The sequence below is a fragment of the Protomyctophum parallelum genome (genome assembly GCF_964188405.1).
Source record: "Protomyctophum parallelum genome assembly, chromosome: 17".
Taxonomy (NCBI): Eukaryota; Metazoa; Chordata; class Actinopteri; order Myctophiformes; family Myctophidae; genus Protomyctophum; species Protomyctophum parallelum.
This window is the reverse complement of record NC_139719.1, coordinates 22,338,712-22,356,083: the sequence shown is the minus strand read 5'-3', so window position 1 is coordinate 22,356,083 and position 17,372 is coordinate 22,338,712. Positions and strand designations below refer to the sequence as shown.

The window sequence follows — 17,372 nt, the reverse complement described above, 5'->3', positions numbered from 1 at the left end:
AATCCTGTGGCTCCAATGGAGTGAGTGTGGAAATATTGTGGCCCTCTCTATCGTCAAAGTTGCCCACCTCTGGACTAAATCCTGCCATTCTCTACCAGGCAAACGGCAAACTCAGATCAGAGTGCCAGAAGAGTTAATGTAATAGGCATGGAGAAATGCGTGCGTGCGTGCGTGCGTGCGTGCGTGCGTGCGTGCGTGCGTGCGTGCGTGCGTGCGTGCGTGTGTGCGTTTGAATCGAATCTGCATTACAGGGACAGCTATACATTTCACAAGGCTTATCCACAGATGTCACAGGGAGACAGACTGCAATGCGCAATCCCTTTAACTTCACTGCATGAGGCCATGAGCGCTCAAGTGTGTACACGTGTGCGTGTGTGTGTGCGTGTGCATGAGCGTGTGCAAAAATGAGGACTTGAACCCCATTTCTCCTTATCTCAAACGAGCTTATTTTAGCGGACCGGTTAATCTAAGCTATGTGAGATGTTTGACACAGGCCTAGCCCTCGCAATCACATTGCCCTTTGTAAGACATGGACAAATATACACACACTCTCTCACTCTAGCACAGCAATATATACAAAGTCCACGCAGTCACCACTTAGTCTGGGGCTTTGATCCGAGGGTCTGGCATGAAGATGGAGGTGACAAATGTTTATAACGGGATCACAAAGACTTCATGAGTGTGAAAGAGAGCCATAAAAGCTACTGGGCTGACTATCGTGCGCACACGCACGCGACACATTGTCTTTACTAGAATGGACAATTAACAGCTTTGTTCATTTGTTTTACGAGCAAGTACCACATCATCAATCAAGACGATAGTGTGGTACAGTGAGGACCCATGGGGCGTTCACAGAACATGGGGGGGGGGGGTGCTGAGGTGCTGTACGTTGGGGGCTTAAGTGAGTTTCATATTGGATGGGGGAGCTGGCACTGAACTTAACTAATATTTAGTATATGAAAGAAGTGATCCGAAGTGATCCGAACACTACAAAAAGGTAAAAGAAATAATCCTTGAAGCAGTTAACTTTTGTACCTCCACAGAGCACCTGATTGATTTATTTATTTAGTATTTATTTTCCTACTTGAAGTGTGATTAAGGGGATATGCAAATAAATCTGACACACATGCACGTGCTGTAACTGTACGCACACCCTGTCGCACACAATCACACACACAGACACCACATACCTTCAGTCTGCCAAACTCACAGGCCAGATCTAGGGGGGTTTTCTTAGACTTGTTCATCAGGCAGGGATTGGACTGGTGCTGCAGCAACATCTCCGACTGCCAGAGAGAGTGACAAATGTGACAAATCAAAGACATCAGAGAATCATTCTTCCCTACATTTAAAGAAAAATATGAAGAGTTTGAATACACCATTAATAACTCATCACTTCGATATGTTCTGGGAGAACTGTCCAAATCCACGTTCTTGGCAGCAAAATACGTGTGGAGTTGTCATCAACTGAGGGACAGCCAGTGGACAGAAGAGACAGGTATATCTGGCTGAACGGGGTCACTAAGTTGCTGTTATCATCGTCTCTGTTTGTTCATTTATTTTCATTGTTACTGTATCGCTGTATGTATTGTTGTTCATTATTGTTGGGATGTCTGTTGTTCACTTGTTGTCTATGTGTGCGCAATGTTGCGATTTCTTTATGTATGCTTTGGCAATGTTTGTATGTTTGTGTTGGCACAAATCTACGTCATATTTGGCGGACATTTGACCTAATTTCTCCTTTCATTGTCAATGGCAAATATTGAGACGTGTGGGGACAAAAGCTGTAGGAGGGGCTAGCGCCCCTCAAAAAAAGAAAGATTATTCAACACTTTCAAGACACTTCGTGGTGCGCTGCGAGCTTGTACATCTGCTATTTCGCCTTTATTTTATATTTTTATAGAGGGATAGATAGTGGGCTGACAGGAAAAACGGGAAGTGAGATGGGGGGGGTGACATGCAGTATGCGGGAGTCAAACCAGCGGCACACTGCCCGACTGGATTACCAGCCAAGGTGCCTGGACCGCTGAGCTGAGCACTGAGCTGTGACCCATTGTGAGCTTGTAGATCTGCTATTGTCAGTGCACGACATCCGCACACAAATCATTATTATAGCGCGGGCCTAAAGAGGGCCTTGTCCGGGTTCGCTACACAGTAGTATGCAACCTTTACGCTCCACGCGCCAATCATCCCCGCTGGCCCTGTGCGTGAATCCATGTGTTGACACTGTGTCTTCTGAAGAGAAGGCATCACATGACACCTTCAGCGCCAGTCCTCCGTGGGCACTGGCAACTAGCCAGTGGCAAACTTGTGTTTCTGTAACCCCGGAAGAGGTTGTATTTTGCACACTGTCCGAGTTCAATGAACACTTAGGACTTTACTGTGTGCGTGCGTGCGGGCGGGCGTGCATGCGGGCGTGCGGGCGTGCATGAGCATGCGTGTGCGTGCGGGAGTATGTGTACGTGTAGCCGTGTATCCAGTGACATATTCCAGGAGGACAAATGATGACTTTGCCAGGAAGGAATGTGTGTGTCCTGTCCGTGTGTGTGTGTGTGTGTGTGTTCAGAGTTCAGAGTTCAGACCCATTTACGCTGTGGCGCACAGGAGAGCATTACTTTGTAGGAAAAAAAATCCCTGTGTCAAGGTATTGTTGGTGGACAAAGCAGGCTGAGACACAAAGGAGATATATTTCACCAAAAGAGGAGGACCATGCAGTAAGGGCATGAAATCATGCCTTCGGCTGCATAGTGTCCATATCCAGATCTGCGTGACGCAGACGCACGCCTGTGTGTGTGTGTGTGTGTGTGTGTGTGTGTGTGTGTGTGTGTGTGTTTGCACGCACCACTTCATAGTGTCCGTACTGGGCAGACAGGTGCAGGGGTATCTGTCCGTCATGGGACGATGAGTTGACTGAAGCACCGGCTCTCAGCAACAGTAAGACAGAGTCTGCTTTACCCTGCCATGCTGCATAGTGGAGGGGACGCATGCCTGCAGAGAGAGAGAGAGAGAGAGACAGAGAGAGAGAGAGTAAAGGAAATTACATGGGAAGGCAGCGGGAGAAAGAAAAACAACGTATTGTACCTGCGAAGGAAAATTTTAAAAAGGCAGAAAAAAAAAAATCATCAGGAAATTGAGTGCATTCCAACAGGAAAAACAACAACTGTAGTTACATTTTTAGACTAATGGTGACTTTTGTCCCTTTATATCTTCTCACTCAACTCAAACTCTTGAGTTGAATTAAATTATATAGAGCACATTAATGACAGAGGCCGACCAAAGTGCTATACAACACAGCAGGAGAAAAACAACAATGACGCAAAAGATATGCGACGAAAACATGCAGCAAAAACTAAATAAACAGGCTAAAATATGCACAGCAGAAAATTATGAGAGGAAAACAAGTTAGCTGTGCTCAAAGGCCAAAAGCGAACTTTTTCAAAGCCACATATTCACATGAGAGATAAACAAACAAACACATAAGACGCTGGCAGGGACGTGCAGAGAGCGTTATAGAGGCAGAAAATAGCAGATCTACAAGCTCACAACATGTCGCGCAGCGACGCGTTGAGAGCGTATAGATCAGCTATTTTCGGGGCGTACGACATGGATTTCTAAACAAATTTGTCCAACGCAAAATACTGTGTTCAAGTTCAGGAGACATCGGGGGGGGAAAGCAATTCTCCTGAATGCTGCCTTCCGGTATGGCATGGAAGGAAAGGAGTGTCCTTTTGCATTTCTATCACCGTGGTAAATGCTGCATTTGTGGTCTGGAATAAGGGCAGTTGTTTTACAGACGGGTAAAAGGGGCAGGGGCTGAAGCCCCCTTTGATGTCTAAGGCCTCACTCACACCTAAGACACACGCAAGACACACTGTGTGTCATGGCCGCCTCAATGCATTTCCAATGGGAGTCACATGGTTTGAAGACACAACCTTGTTGCATGGGGGGGGGGGGGGCAGAAGACAGCCATGCAACAGCCATGCAACACGGTTGTGTCATGAAACCATGTGACTCCCATTGGAAATGCATTGAGGCGGCCATGACACACAGAAGACACAGGACCCAAGTGTGTCTTGCGTGTGTCTTAGGTGTGAGTGAGGCCTACAGTATGTGTGTGCACGTCCCTGGGCGCTGCTGGGGGTTTACCATTGATGTCCTTGATGTCCACCGTGGCCTGGGCGTCCAGCAGCAGTGACAGCAGCTCTGTGGTGCCGGTCAGAGCCGCATGGTGCAGCGCCGAAAAGCTGATGGAGGACCACCAACAGAAAGGAGAGAGACAGGCCAGAGACATACAGGGGGGGGAAGACAAAGGACCAGAGGGGTTATAAATCTGGCTGATTACTTCACAGGCGCATGAAGCTCTCTGCAGCGAAACTCTTGGGATTAGATCAGAGCCGTGTGCGTGTGTTTGTGTGCGTGCGTGCGTGCGTGCGCCCCCCATCAAAACTCATACTGGTATACGTGTGCGACGTGTGGATCTCCGGGTGTCAGGTCACAGTATATTCCTGCAGTGGAACAAATTGAAGGCATAAATTCCTGGGTATGAATTTGCTTGCCTGAGGCCAGAGATGCACAGTGTGGTATTAAGACACTGATTGTTGACCCTCTGAGCCAAGTGAGAGGGCTGAGTTACAGCCATGACGGACACGCCTCGTCCTCCTGGCTGTCGTCCTATTTGGTCTACACATGTATAGAGATTCTGTATTACATTTCCTGAAAAGTAACAGTTTTGGACAAATCGGCAATGCCTCTTTTCTGATACATGGCTTGTGTGTGGGTGTGCGTGTGTGTGTGTGTGTGCGCGTGCGCGTGTGTGTGTGTGCGTGCATGTGTGCGTGTGCGCTTGTATTGCCATCCCAGGAGGAGTTCATTGCTAGTTGGATGACAGCCTGTAGCATCGAGGGACTTTGATACACCTCCTTCAAAATTTCAACATTTGAACTTTCTACACTCGATGTACGCACAGAAAGAAAGTAGTGCAAAGTCTGATTTATGAAAGTAGGCAAAATAGCCTGGAGATTTGGTGTCAGATTGCAGACTTGTGTTTGGGACTATGGGGGTTGCAGTCATTAGCGAGAGAGAGAGAGAGAGAGAGACTGTATGTGTTGCGACGCTATCACACTGTGTCATCTCATCTCCAGCCAGAGCTTATCTCTGAAGTTGTTTGGGCCTCCTTATACTCCTCAGTCATAAAACCATCCATCCCTCCATCCTTTACTGAGTAGGTTTTCTGTCTGTCTTTTGTCTACAATCCTCTCTTCTTTATCCGTTTCCCATCTTTACAACACAGTGAGGAGAATATACAGGCACGCACGCACGGACGCTCACACACACACACACACACACACACACACACACACACACACACACACACACACACACACACACACACACACACACACACACACACACACACACACTTGTTGGCCTGATGTCTAGTCCTTCTTGTGTTCCTTTATCGCAAGTTTTCTCTCCTCCTCCCTCCCTTCCTTTACGTGCACACAGACAGACACCACCACTCATTTCGACTTCATTGTACAATGATAATGACAGACTCTTGCGACGTGGTCGTACGACGAAACACAAACTACCCAGAGCGGCGTGGGGGTACTTCAACTTCAACAGCCCTATTGTGTGTCAGGCCTCCCACATGCCGGACCGACCCTGCATGTGTGGACACACACAGGTCCTCCAACGTCAACTCAGGCACACAAACGACCAGCACAGCCACCCACAGTCTGCTTTTCAGAAGGGTCTGCTTTGTTCATCCGATGGCCTACTTCGATACCTCGAACCCAGAGCCGCCATTTGAGAGTGAATGTTATGACACTCCCATAGACTTCCACTGTAAACAGAGCATTATTCATATAATATTCAATGGAGTGTATCGCCATGCATATAAAGTCAGTGGCAAAGTGAGCTTAACGTTGCTTAACGCCATTTAATGCAATCAGATAGGACTTCTCTGTTTGGATGTGTGGGCTGTCAAGGCCAGACAGTCGTTTTTTGCCACCCAGTAGGCGTTCCCGCATAACGTCCGGGTATGATGATGATATCACGGCATTGTCCCAACATAAATCTACGTCAGAGTATAGACAAAAACAAATCGCATAGTATATTGTACATACCTACATAAACAAAGAAAAGACAGACATACAATGTCAATAACCATTGCGAAATGCGAACCATGAAAAACATTACAGCCTTAGGATGGCATAAAATAACATCTTTTTGACTTGGAACTTGTGTCAGTGTGCCCAGAGATAACAAGAACAAGAATCATGACGGAAGCAATGCTTGGCATTGGGAAAACAACGTTGTTCCAAACACTACTGTATAGTTCCAAACATTGAATCCTCATAATAGGTGTAGATGAAGCAAGACACGAACCACATGATGGCATCGCCGGGAGATCAAAGAGTGTCGTAACTCTCTCTGTCAATGGGTCTGCTCTGCACTAACCAAGCGGGTCATGAGTGCACGTGTGCGCGTGCGTATGTGTGTGCTTGGGTTATGCGTCACTGTGTGAAGAGAAAATACAAACATGATCTAAACCCCCCTGGCTTGGGGTGTAGCCTATATAATACAGCCGGCACTATTCATCCTGCTATCGGAGCAGCGCGTCAATCAGACCCAGGGTGTCACGGCGTGACTCTTCCATCGTCGCATTCCTCTGACTTACATGCAGCGTTAACCTCAGCTATGCAGGCGTGAGCACACAGGTCCAACGCACGGCTCGTCGTGCACATGACAGTGACACACAGACACATATTACACACGCATGCGGGGCGGTATACTGCACGTCGTCACGCCAACACGTACACCCTCTCACACTCCCTTCGCCCATTAAGTCCTGAGGCCGATTCTACGAATGCGCTCAGTACTAGTTCTCAAACCTTTTCGTGATTCAAAATGATTCAACGTTTTTCTTTTTTTTTCCAACACTTTCAAGATTTTTCGAAGCTGTTCAAAAGTATCGGATAAGTAATAGCCGACGCTAAAATCGGACACGGATGCGTTACCGGTTTTACGGGTTATACGTATTTTTGGTATACGAGTTATTTTCGGTGCGTGACATTACTGACATACTGTAGTGTGCATTGCAACCATGTACTGTATGTATATATATATTTTTTTTAATATTTTTTATCCCATGATTTTGTAACACATTTTTCACCCCTGTGTCAATTATCTAATGTGATCCTGGGCTCTACACACCCTCCGCCAACCTGGGGAGAGCAACGGACTTGAACTCATGCTTCCTTCATGCATGAGTGTCCAAGTTTCCCTGGTTGGACGTAGTGCGTGGAAGGAACACGTTATTCCAACCAGTTCCTTTCCCCTCCATCAGTATGTACAGTATATAAAAGAGAGTCTAGTGTTAGTTTACCCATCAGAGTCTTGGTAGTTGATGTTGAGTCTCTTGGTGGAGCCCAGCAATTCTGGAAAACAAAATAAAGGGAGAGGGAGGGAGGGAGGAAAGAGACATGGAAAAGGTCCATTTAGTATTTGTCTTTTCCAGTGGTGGAAGGTAACTAAGTACATTTACTTAAGTACAATTTTGAGGTATTTGTACTTTACTTGAGTACGTCAAATTTTCTGTATTATTTTTACATCACTACATTTCAGAGGCAAATATTGTACTTTTATGTCCACTACAATTATTTGAAAACTTTAGTTATAGTTACTTTGTAGATTAAAAAAATAAACATATACATGAACCACTTCAGCCCTATATACATTTCGGCCATTTGAAAATAGCAGATCTACAAGCTCACAATGCGTCGCGATGGGACATTCTGCATAGTGAGTACTTTCTACTTTTGGTCCTTTAAGTACATTTTGATGCCGATACTTTTGTAGTTTTAGTCAAGTACATTCTAAATTCCTGACTTTTACTTGTAACAGAGTAGTTGTGGATTGCAGTATTTTTCCTTTTTTTACATTTCTATGACATATACATTACATACACTACATTCACACACACACACACACACACACACACACACACACACACACCCTCACACACACACACACACACACACACACACGCACACTGCACTTGTGTAATCAAAATAATAACAAGACAACTACATTATAACTGCATTGCAGTATTGATACTTTTACCACTGGTATTTGTCTTTTCATCAGACCAGCGATCCCAACACCCTGACAGGACCTGTGTGTGTGTGTGTTTTCACAGCAGGATCACACTTGTTCCTCTTTCCGGCGTCATCACCCCTTTCTTCAAACAAACCTGACAGCCCAACTCAAGCAGGAGTTTTTCCCTCACATCTCGCTGCCTCTCCCTTCCTTCAACCTCCTCAAACTGAGTCATAACTCATAAACCAATCTTTGCTTTGCAGAAATCACAGTTCACCCATACTGTAGCTACCTTCTAATTATAAATACGTAACATTTGAAGTGTGAACCAGCTGTCTTTATTTTTTTTAAACAAATGTTTTGTCTCGACACTTACCTCCCAAAAGACAGGCTACTTGTCCCATGACTCATCCATTCATCTTTGGATCCGTCCAACAGGTTAACATCTAGTCACTCACTTCACTAATTTTCTCGCTTATGCACTTATTTCCACATGTTCTCCATGGTTCAACCCATCAACAGGACCTGCATGATACCATTTCCAACCCAGCCTGTCTCAGTGGGAATCCATTCCCACAGGAGCATCACTCATGCCTGGTCAATATCGGCCCAACGATCTCTTTCCAGCCACCAGCCATTCTGAAGACCTGGCTTTGCGTACTGTGAACCGCTATTCTCCCCATAGGCCATGGCCCAAATTATAATTAAGTTAGACTATATACAGTCGCTACAGGGCCAAATCTACAAATAACCATGGCTAGTCCTCCTTCCATCTCTACGGTTCCTCTCTCATTCCATATTTCAGTACATTGTGCCACAGAGTTCACTAAATATCCCCAAAAAACATCCTACTGTACAGGGCATCTACTGTATAGGGAGTGGGACCACTGTCAGTCCCACACCCAAGCAGAGCTGCCAACTGCAGTGCCAAGGCGTCTGCTGAATACAGAGCCATTCATAGGAGTCAAGCCCGCTCACGGTTTTCTCTCCCACTCCTGTGAGAAAATCACAGCCGTGTGGGGGAAAGAGAGGCACAAAACAGAGAGAGAGAGAGAGAGAGAGAGAGAGAGAGAGAGAGAGAGCAATGCAGAGAAACAGTGGGAGAGGGTGATATTCAGATTTGTTACATTGCTTTGTTGAGTGCTCGCGTCTGACTGGTCAAAATCGTGGCATTCTGCGGTCTGTTATTTGATGATAGCAGCTCCTCTGTTCTCAATAACAGACCACTGCAGGTTGTTTTTTTAAATCACTATTCCAAAAAACTACTTTCTGGTCTTGACAGCCCATAAATTCGAACAGAAAAAAGTCATATTTTATTGCATTAAATTACTTTAAACTATGTTAAATTAACTTTGCCACTCACTTTGCCACTCGATCTGCCATTCACTTTATACATGCGCATACCCTCTATACATCTAATTATTGATTGTGCTTGTAAGTGGCCAGGTAATAATAGGGATAATACATTATATTGATATTATTTTATATTCCCTTAGCGGACAACAATCACCACTAATTTCAATACCATGCACACAACATAATTATTAATTCTCTTCACAATCATGTTTATTATTATATGACTATGGTATCTAGCATTTCCTATCAGTGTGTTGGTTGGTCCCCCCAGGTCATCGTGACATCACGTGACATCAGCCACCATATGGTGCCCATCAGCCGGGCCTAGCAGCCGGCGACAACTATAGTTCTCAACAGGCCCGGAAATTAAGGCCCGGCCCTACCTGGGCCCTCATCAAACCCTGTACCATCAAGACACTGCCCCCAATGCCCCCCTTAGATCTCCATATATGGAGCTGACCTTTTCTGACATTCCATAATGTTGATCTGACCTCATCACACCCTGTACACTCAAGACACGCTCCATATATGGCCAGTGCACGCCACCTCGTGGTCGCTTCTCACCCTCGTGCGTGCGTGCGTGCGTGCGTGGGTGCGTGCATGCGTGCGTGCTTCCAGCTTGGCACACCTGTTTCCAGTCCCCTCATCTCCCTCACCTGCCTGCCATCAACCTCCACAGTATTTAAACCCTGGCCTTCGCTCCAGTCACCGCCAGATTGTTTCACAACCGCCTGCAGTGTGTGGTCACACTTCTTGCCAGCTAGAATATACTACTTGTTTTGTATTTTGCTCCTTGTGATTTTTGTCTCATTGACTTCACCTCTGCCTCAGTGACCATGCAAACCCTGCTGCCACCAGCCTTGGCTTGCTCATCACCACGTCAACTTTGTTTCAATAAACAAACACCCTTCCACTTTTTTGTGTTCTGGTTTTGGGTCCGACATAAAAATATGTCATAAGAAAAAGAAATAAAAAGCTTAAATAGACAATCTACAAGGTGTTGTGAGCTTGTCGGTATTTTAGAAATTCTTTTAAACTATAAGTTCTGAGTTCCCAGAACTCAGGGTTAGTACCACCTAATGAGCAGGGCCCAAATTCTGAGAGATGAAGTGGGTGCATAACCCGAAAATGGGTCCTGACCCACAGCACTAACTGACACAAAGAATTAACAATGACACTTTGCAGATTACACAGAACGCTCGCTGAATGACAGAAATCTGTTCAGAATTACGTGCAGGATCTCACTCAGGGCCACGCACACGTCTCAATGTACTGTAGCAGTACTGTAGCAGGCTACGACAACATTACATTACAACATGTTTGTCTTAGTGATGACAACATGCTCCACTACTTTTCTGTGTTCACTGTCCAATGTGTCCATAGATTTGTCTCCATAATATTATAGTTTATCTACTCTGTTTACACTGTAATGATTTAATGAGTCATTTACATTCAGTGCAAGTGGTATGGTTGCAATGAGGCATGCAGGGTACGTGGGGGCCTAATGGATGGGCCCTTCTGCGCTGTGTTTGGGGGAGAATGGGTCCATTTTTTCCCCTCATGGCAGGAGAGAGATGGGAATGGACATGCAGCAAATGGCCTCGAGTCAGATTCAAACCGAGGCCAGCTGTGCAAGACTAAGCCTTAATGGCATGCTCTCTACCAGGTGAGTCACCGGGCGCCCCATGGGGGCCAAGAAGTCACGTTAAACTACAAATGGTTTACTGTACGGCCCTTGGTTACTGTATATACCCAGGAAAAGGCAAAACCATTTCCATCATGGTTTTCATTTGTTTGGGTAAAGAATATTCATATTGTCTGTGATAGTAAATGATGATTGCCAAATCAAGGCTCTATTTGATCATAGTGACGATACACCTGCGGATGAAACATTGACAAAGTGGTCAGACACCTCTCCTCATGGGGAACGGCTGACTTCTGGCACAAAGACCACACATGGTTGAATTTATTTCCTTGTTTTTTCCCCCTCATTTTCTGTACTTGGTTTCGCGATCCACACCAAATCTCTTTGCCCAATGTAAAGTAGCCAATCCACAAGCTCAAGATCACGTTGAAAACACAGTGCTTTCTGCTTTGTGAGCTTGTGGATCTGCTATTTCTTCCTGAATGTTTTCCCCCCAGAATAGGGATGCTATGGGGTTCAAGTGTGCTTAACCCTCAGATGAAGTCTGAAAGGGCATTGTGGGGGACTGGGCAATGTCAGACGGGGCCTAAACTGTCCCAGTGACAGTGTGCGGAGAACGCCGCCTTTCAGGAGTTCCAGTTACAACACACGCGAGCGGCGGGCATTCCTGGCATTGCACGCCCCAACACACCATCCTACTCACTCTGAGGGAGACACTGAATGGATCTCTATCTTCTATTCTCTCGACTCCCGGGCCCTCGTTCTGCTGCTCCCCCCTCCCTTCCTCTACTATGTTTTCAGACGGGGGAGGTTCGTGGACAAAGACATATTATACATTATACAACAGGTCGTTTAGAGGAAGCAATCCGATTGGTTGAAGTAGCCATCTATAGCCGTGCTTCAAACGAGATTGATGGAACGCAGGGGAGCCGACTGGGTTGCAATGCTAGTGATTTTCTTTGAACATTTTTGGTTAAAAAAAATAAAGATTTTTCCCCCCCGCTGCTTACGGAACTTGCCTGTCGGCTCGTTCCTGCAGCAACGCAGGCGTGCCATTAATGACGGTAAAGCACAGCCTCTCATGTAATGTAATTGCTTCATTAATTAGGGGGGTCCTTGACATGAAAATGCTTGAGAACCACTGGTTTAAACAACACACTGTAGGAAACAAGCCCAAATAATCAACTACACTTTAAGCACCTCCTCCCCCCCAAAAAACCCACAACTACAAATATTTACAAGCGATTTTACAGAAAAACAAGCCCAAAGTTGCTTATACAGTAATAAGCGGACATGGAGACACTGTCTCCTACGCAACAAAATCATGGTGTGTTTATGTGTGTGTGTGTGTGTGTGTGTGTGTGTGTGTGGGGGGGGCTTATAGTCTGTCATCAGATCAATTAAATTAGCAGCATGTTGACGGTGTGCGATCCCCCCTCTCCCCACGCGCTCAACCAACGTGATAATTTGCAATGCAATATACCTTCTGCAAAAACACTAAACCATTCATTTACTGTGTGCTGTGGGGGCGTTGTTCTCGAGACACAATTCTGTCTCTCTCTCTCTCTCTCTCTCGCACACACGCACGCCCGCACTATGCTCTCTGAAATTACACCCCCCCTCCCCTCTAAGACTAAGCTAGGAGAAGAAACCAGTCAAACGCTATCACCTATGAAATGAAATGATCAGCCATAATGTGTCATTTCGTCAAATGATACGTATAGCTTGCAGAGTTAGTTCAGTCAGATATACTTGAGCGGTTTCATGCTATGCTCATGGGCGCATACTGTATGTGTGTATTACAATTGTACTACACACGATTCATACGTCATGCGCTGACACATACGACTGTACAGCCATGCACAGCTCCAACGTCTTGATCAAATACGCGGACGACACGACAGTAATGGGCCTGATCGACGACGATGAAGAGACGGCCTACAGAGCAGAGGTTAATTGGAACACTGACACAGTGGTGCCACGAGAACAGCCTGGCTCTAAACGTCAGCAAAACCAAGGAGCTGATCGTGGACTTCAGGAGGCCAGAGAGAGAGCTATTATCATCGATGGTGCTGCAGTGGAGCAGGTCAGCGACTTCACGTTCCTCGGAATACACATCTCGAGGGACCTGAAGTGGGCCACCTGCAGCAAAAGTGGCCCAACAACGGCTCTACTGCCTGAGGCGCCTCAAGAAGTTCCGAGTGGGCCCCCCGCATCCTCAGAGCGTTCTACAAGAGCACCATCCAGAGTGTTCTGACGAGCGGCACCACTGCATGGTTCGGGAAACTGCACCGCCACAGAACGGAAAGCTTGTGTGGCTAAGGCTGAAAACACGTCATCAGGGACATCCATCACCCCAGCCATATAGCCTGTTCAAGGCACTGCCGCGCCCACGGCCGGGCAAACATTTCCAGAGCAGCACCACCAGACTCTGGAACAGTTTCTATTTGTCAACAATTAGCTGAACAAGAACTATAGGTCTGGTGACACTGCACAGACTGAACTGAATGTGTCTATTGTTTTAATAGAGACTCTCTATATTATTCATGTAGGCTTCATCAACTTATTTATTTACTGTATCTGTATCATGTAGTTTAGTCATGTACTACGCAGTACGCACTTTGTTTTTCTCTCTATCCTTTAACTGTAATGATGATTCACTCATGTTACTTGTAATGTGACAATAAAGATTTATTCTGATTCTGACATAGTATTCAGCTGACCAATAATATAATATAAATCTATTCCTGAGTTATCTGACTGAATGTTCTACTACCTTTTTTCACTGGCGAAAATCGAAAACTAGATAAAAACTAAATAAAAACTAAGCTATAGGCCTATATGATGACTAAAATACGGACAATTTCGTCAACAAATTAAAACTAGACTAGTGTGTGTGTGCGTGTGTGCGTGCGCGTGCGTGCGTGCGTGTTAAATCTGAAGCTCTGGCTTTCATTGGAAGGAAGGGGTTTCTGGGGTATAATCTTTTAACATTCACCTCTCAAGAGCAGATACTATGCAAACAAAGCCTGAGTGCGTATTGTTTTCAAATAGTTTTCATGTCATGCAGAGTTTTGTGAACGTCTCCAATGCCTGGGAGACCACAATAATAATTTGCCCACGAGCTGAGCTCACATTTGCTCAGTATGCAAAGTCCTGAGCACACACTTACGTCAAGTCAGTGGTGGAAAAAGTACTACATTTTTGAGTGGTGCAATCACTCCCTTACGGAGCTACTGTATGTGTGTGGGTGGGTGGCTGGGTATGAGCACGAAAACAGTTTTTCACCATCTGTGCGCAAACACACACGCACGTATTAACTGTATATATGATGCTTTCATTGGTGCCAGTACATTACAGTGACAGTATAGTACAGTACAGTACAGTACAGTAGAGGGACCGCCACACGGTAACTCTGTCACGTCGGAACCGGGCCTGGCCCCCTGGGCGTGTTCCTGGGGGTCTGGAACCCCCCCCCCCCTCATATAATTCAAATGGCCGAAATATAGGGCTGAAGTGGCTAATGTATGTTTTGTAGGCCTAGTAACTAAACTAAATAGTAACTAAAGTTTTCAAATAATTTAGTGAAGTAAAAGTATAATATTTACCAGTAAGTACTGAAAATTGGAAATAGATGCAGTAAGGTAAAAATTCCTAAAAATGTACAGTACGTGCCCACAACGCGTCATAGATAAGGGTCAATTTTTACACTCTGTGTCAAACTGAGGATTTTGCAGCTTGCAATCTTAAGAGTTAAAATGATACGCAGGGTTTTGTATTGTACTGAACTCATACTTTCCCCCGCCCGCAGACCTTAAGATGCATCCTGGACAGAACAAAAGCCATGTCATGGCTTTGATGTGCAGAAAACAGTCGGCTTGTATGGAGTAAAACACTCGATGAGGGGAGGGAAGACCAAGGACGAGAGGAGGAGTGGGCGGTGGAGGAGGGGAGGAAAAGCACACGGATGCATCTTTTCAGGTGAGATAAAGGGGAATTGTTTGGTGTGTCAGGTGTGTAAGGAGCAGCTGGGCACCGGCTTCTATATAAAAAAAAAGGCTTTCAGCAAAAAACATACATAATGAATAAGTACAGACTAAGAGAGACTATAGAGAAAAACTAAACAAACAACAACAAACAAAACAAGGCAAACACAAGCGCAATCCTGCTGCGTTTTAGCAAGTATTTTAAGTGGGTTTTTTATGTTTATGTTTCGGGGAAATGGAATTTTAAACATTCCACTCTTCTTTGATCATCAGGTGCTGAACGATCAACATACTGTATAGCTGCTGTCTAACTTTAGCTTGTGTTTGTGCGTGTAACTGTACCGATCGTACTGAAAAATAAAACCTTGTTCATCTGTTTCCTAGACCTATAGGACATACTTTACGTGGATAGTGTTCATCCTGATTCCTGATCCTAGCCACACTTTGTCAAGCTCAACTGCTGTCCTAATAAGAAACCAAACAAAACACACGAGGAGACGTCACAAGAGATATCAGTGGTCACTTACTGTACAAAATCAGCTGAAGTGAAGAAGGCTTGACTGGAGAGGACATGAGCTGCTATATATTGCTAGAGGATACAGTTTAGCCTGATTAGAATTCCATTAAAGATTTATTGTCCTCTCTCTCTCTCTAGTCACACAAATGTTCCTTGAAATGAATACAAACTGGAATTCTGAGCCGTTTCCACACAGATTCCTATCATCAACTTGATGATTCTAGAGCTGTGGCTTGGGACGACCCCCTTATAGCATGGTGAAGTGAGACGAGCTAGCGTGCGCACACACAGCGAAGCCACAGAGGCCCAGGGCACTAACCAAAATACAGAGCAGCGGAGCGGGGGGTAATTTAGGGCTGTCATCCATCTCTTGAGATAAATGGCGTGTGGTCAGGTAAGGACCTCATCAAGGCAAACACTTATCTGAGAACACATCGAACTGCCTCCAGGGATCAGTGCGAGGGTAAACACATGCCCCCGAACCAAACCAAACCAAACCAAACCAGAGACAAACCGAGACAGTTTGACCACAACCCACATGGTTCCAGGGAATGCCTACTGTAGTGCCTAAAGTCCTATACTTAATGTCACTACTGGTTGCCGACGGCCAGGTGGAAGCTCTTACGTGTGCCAGTACAAACTGATCTCCAAAACATGTCCGTTGAGTTTAACTTTGCTTTATTTACCGCAGTCATTTTCCTATATAACATACAGATACAATAATCAGAAAGAAACACTAACAAACACAGGCGACCAGCCCTCCTGAACACAGTAGAAAACTGTTAGCCTCTGCCGTCTGCCACTGGCAACACCTGTACCTGATCAGGAGCCTGGTTAAGTACCTGGGCTGGCCCAGACACTGACCAAGCTGCAGTGACACTGTCAATCAGCAAAACATTAGGTCATAATGGCTCTTACACCAGCCCCTATAACACTCAGAAAACATATGATTAGGAATGTGTCTCTTTCCTTCACATTACTACACACAACCTAAGGTTGTTTAGTGCGTGCGTGTGTGTGTGCAAGCTCTATTCAAAATCTACCTCCATGTGCAAATTTTTGTCTGTTTTCTTAAGTAATAATGGCAGGATTCTGCTGACGATATCACCTCATTTTGTGCAATGTTTTTTTACTACCCATTATCCGTCATTATTTTTTATAATTATCACAAAAGTGTTGAAGAAACCCAGCCTCCCTAGTGTTTAGTCTGTGTTTATGTGAACATCATTATAGCCTATACTCATCTGGACTCAGTTAAGCAAGCTTCCAAGGCAGGTGGGGAGGCGTGCGTGCGTGCGTGCGTGCGTAACATGCGCAACGTGTGCGCGCAACGTGCATGCGCGACGTGTGCCATAGAATGTGATTCAACTGGGACGCTAACTCTCAATGTGTGAAGCATCATCCAGCTCAAAGTGAGGACGAGAGAGAACTGCCTATTTCGGGTCACAGCTGTGATATCTTTTAAAAGAGAGAGACTTCCTTTGCATAACACACAGCTATGGTACTTAAGGAAAGAAGGTGATTATAGAGAGACTGAGAAAAACAGAGAGAGAAGGGGAGAGATTGGGAAGTGGCAATTAAGAAAAAGGATCAAGTGAAACAGTGTGATCTGTGATCTATACGAGCTGTGTGTGTGTGTGTGTGTGTGTGTGTGTGTGTGTGTGTGTGTGTGTGTGTGTGTGTGTGTGTGTGTGTGTGTGTTAGCCGGCCAGAATAGGGACGCTGGGTGTCGTTCAAGTGGTTAAATCCTAATTAGGTTGCCAGT

At 45.4% G+C, this 17,372-nt stretch overlaps 1 protein-coding gene across 3 annotated transcripts in view; it reads right to left on the bottom strand.

The window, feature by feature from the left end:
• The window catches only part of LOC310874843 (caskin-2-like), a 61,760-nt gene that overhangs the window by 30,980 nt on the left and 13,408 nt on the right, over nucleotides 1–17,372 (bottom strand). For 2 of the 3 annotated variants that reach the window (XM_083787729.1, XM_083787731.1), the window contains exons 3-6: nucleotides 7,391–7,442; nucleotides 4,147–4,244; nucleotides 2,843–2,988; nucleotides 1,191–1,286 (exon numbers count right to left, since the gene is read on the bottom strand). In XM_083787729.1, the coding sequence (XP_083643855.1) occupies nucleotides 1,191–1,286; nucleotides 2,843–2,988; nucleotides 4,147–4,244; nucleotides 7,391–7,442 (392 nt within the window). Of the gene's footprint in view, nucleotides 1–1,190; nucleotides 1,287–2,842; nucleotides 2,989–4,146; nucleotides 4,245–7,390; nucleotides 7,443–8,479; nucleotides 8,877–17,372 lie in introns of those variants that run through there. The other variant, XM_083787730.1, reaches the window with a different exon arrangement.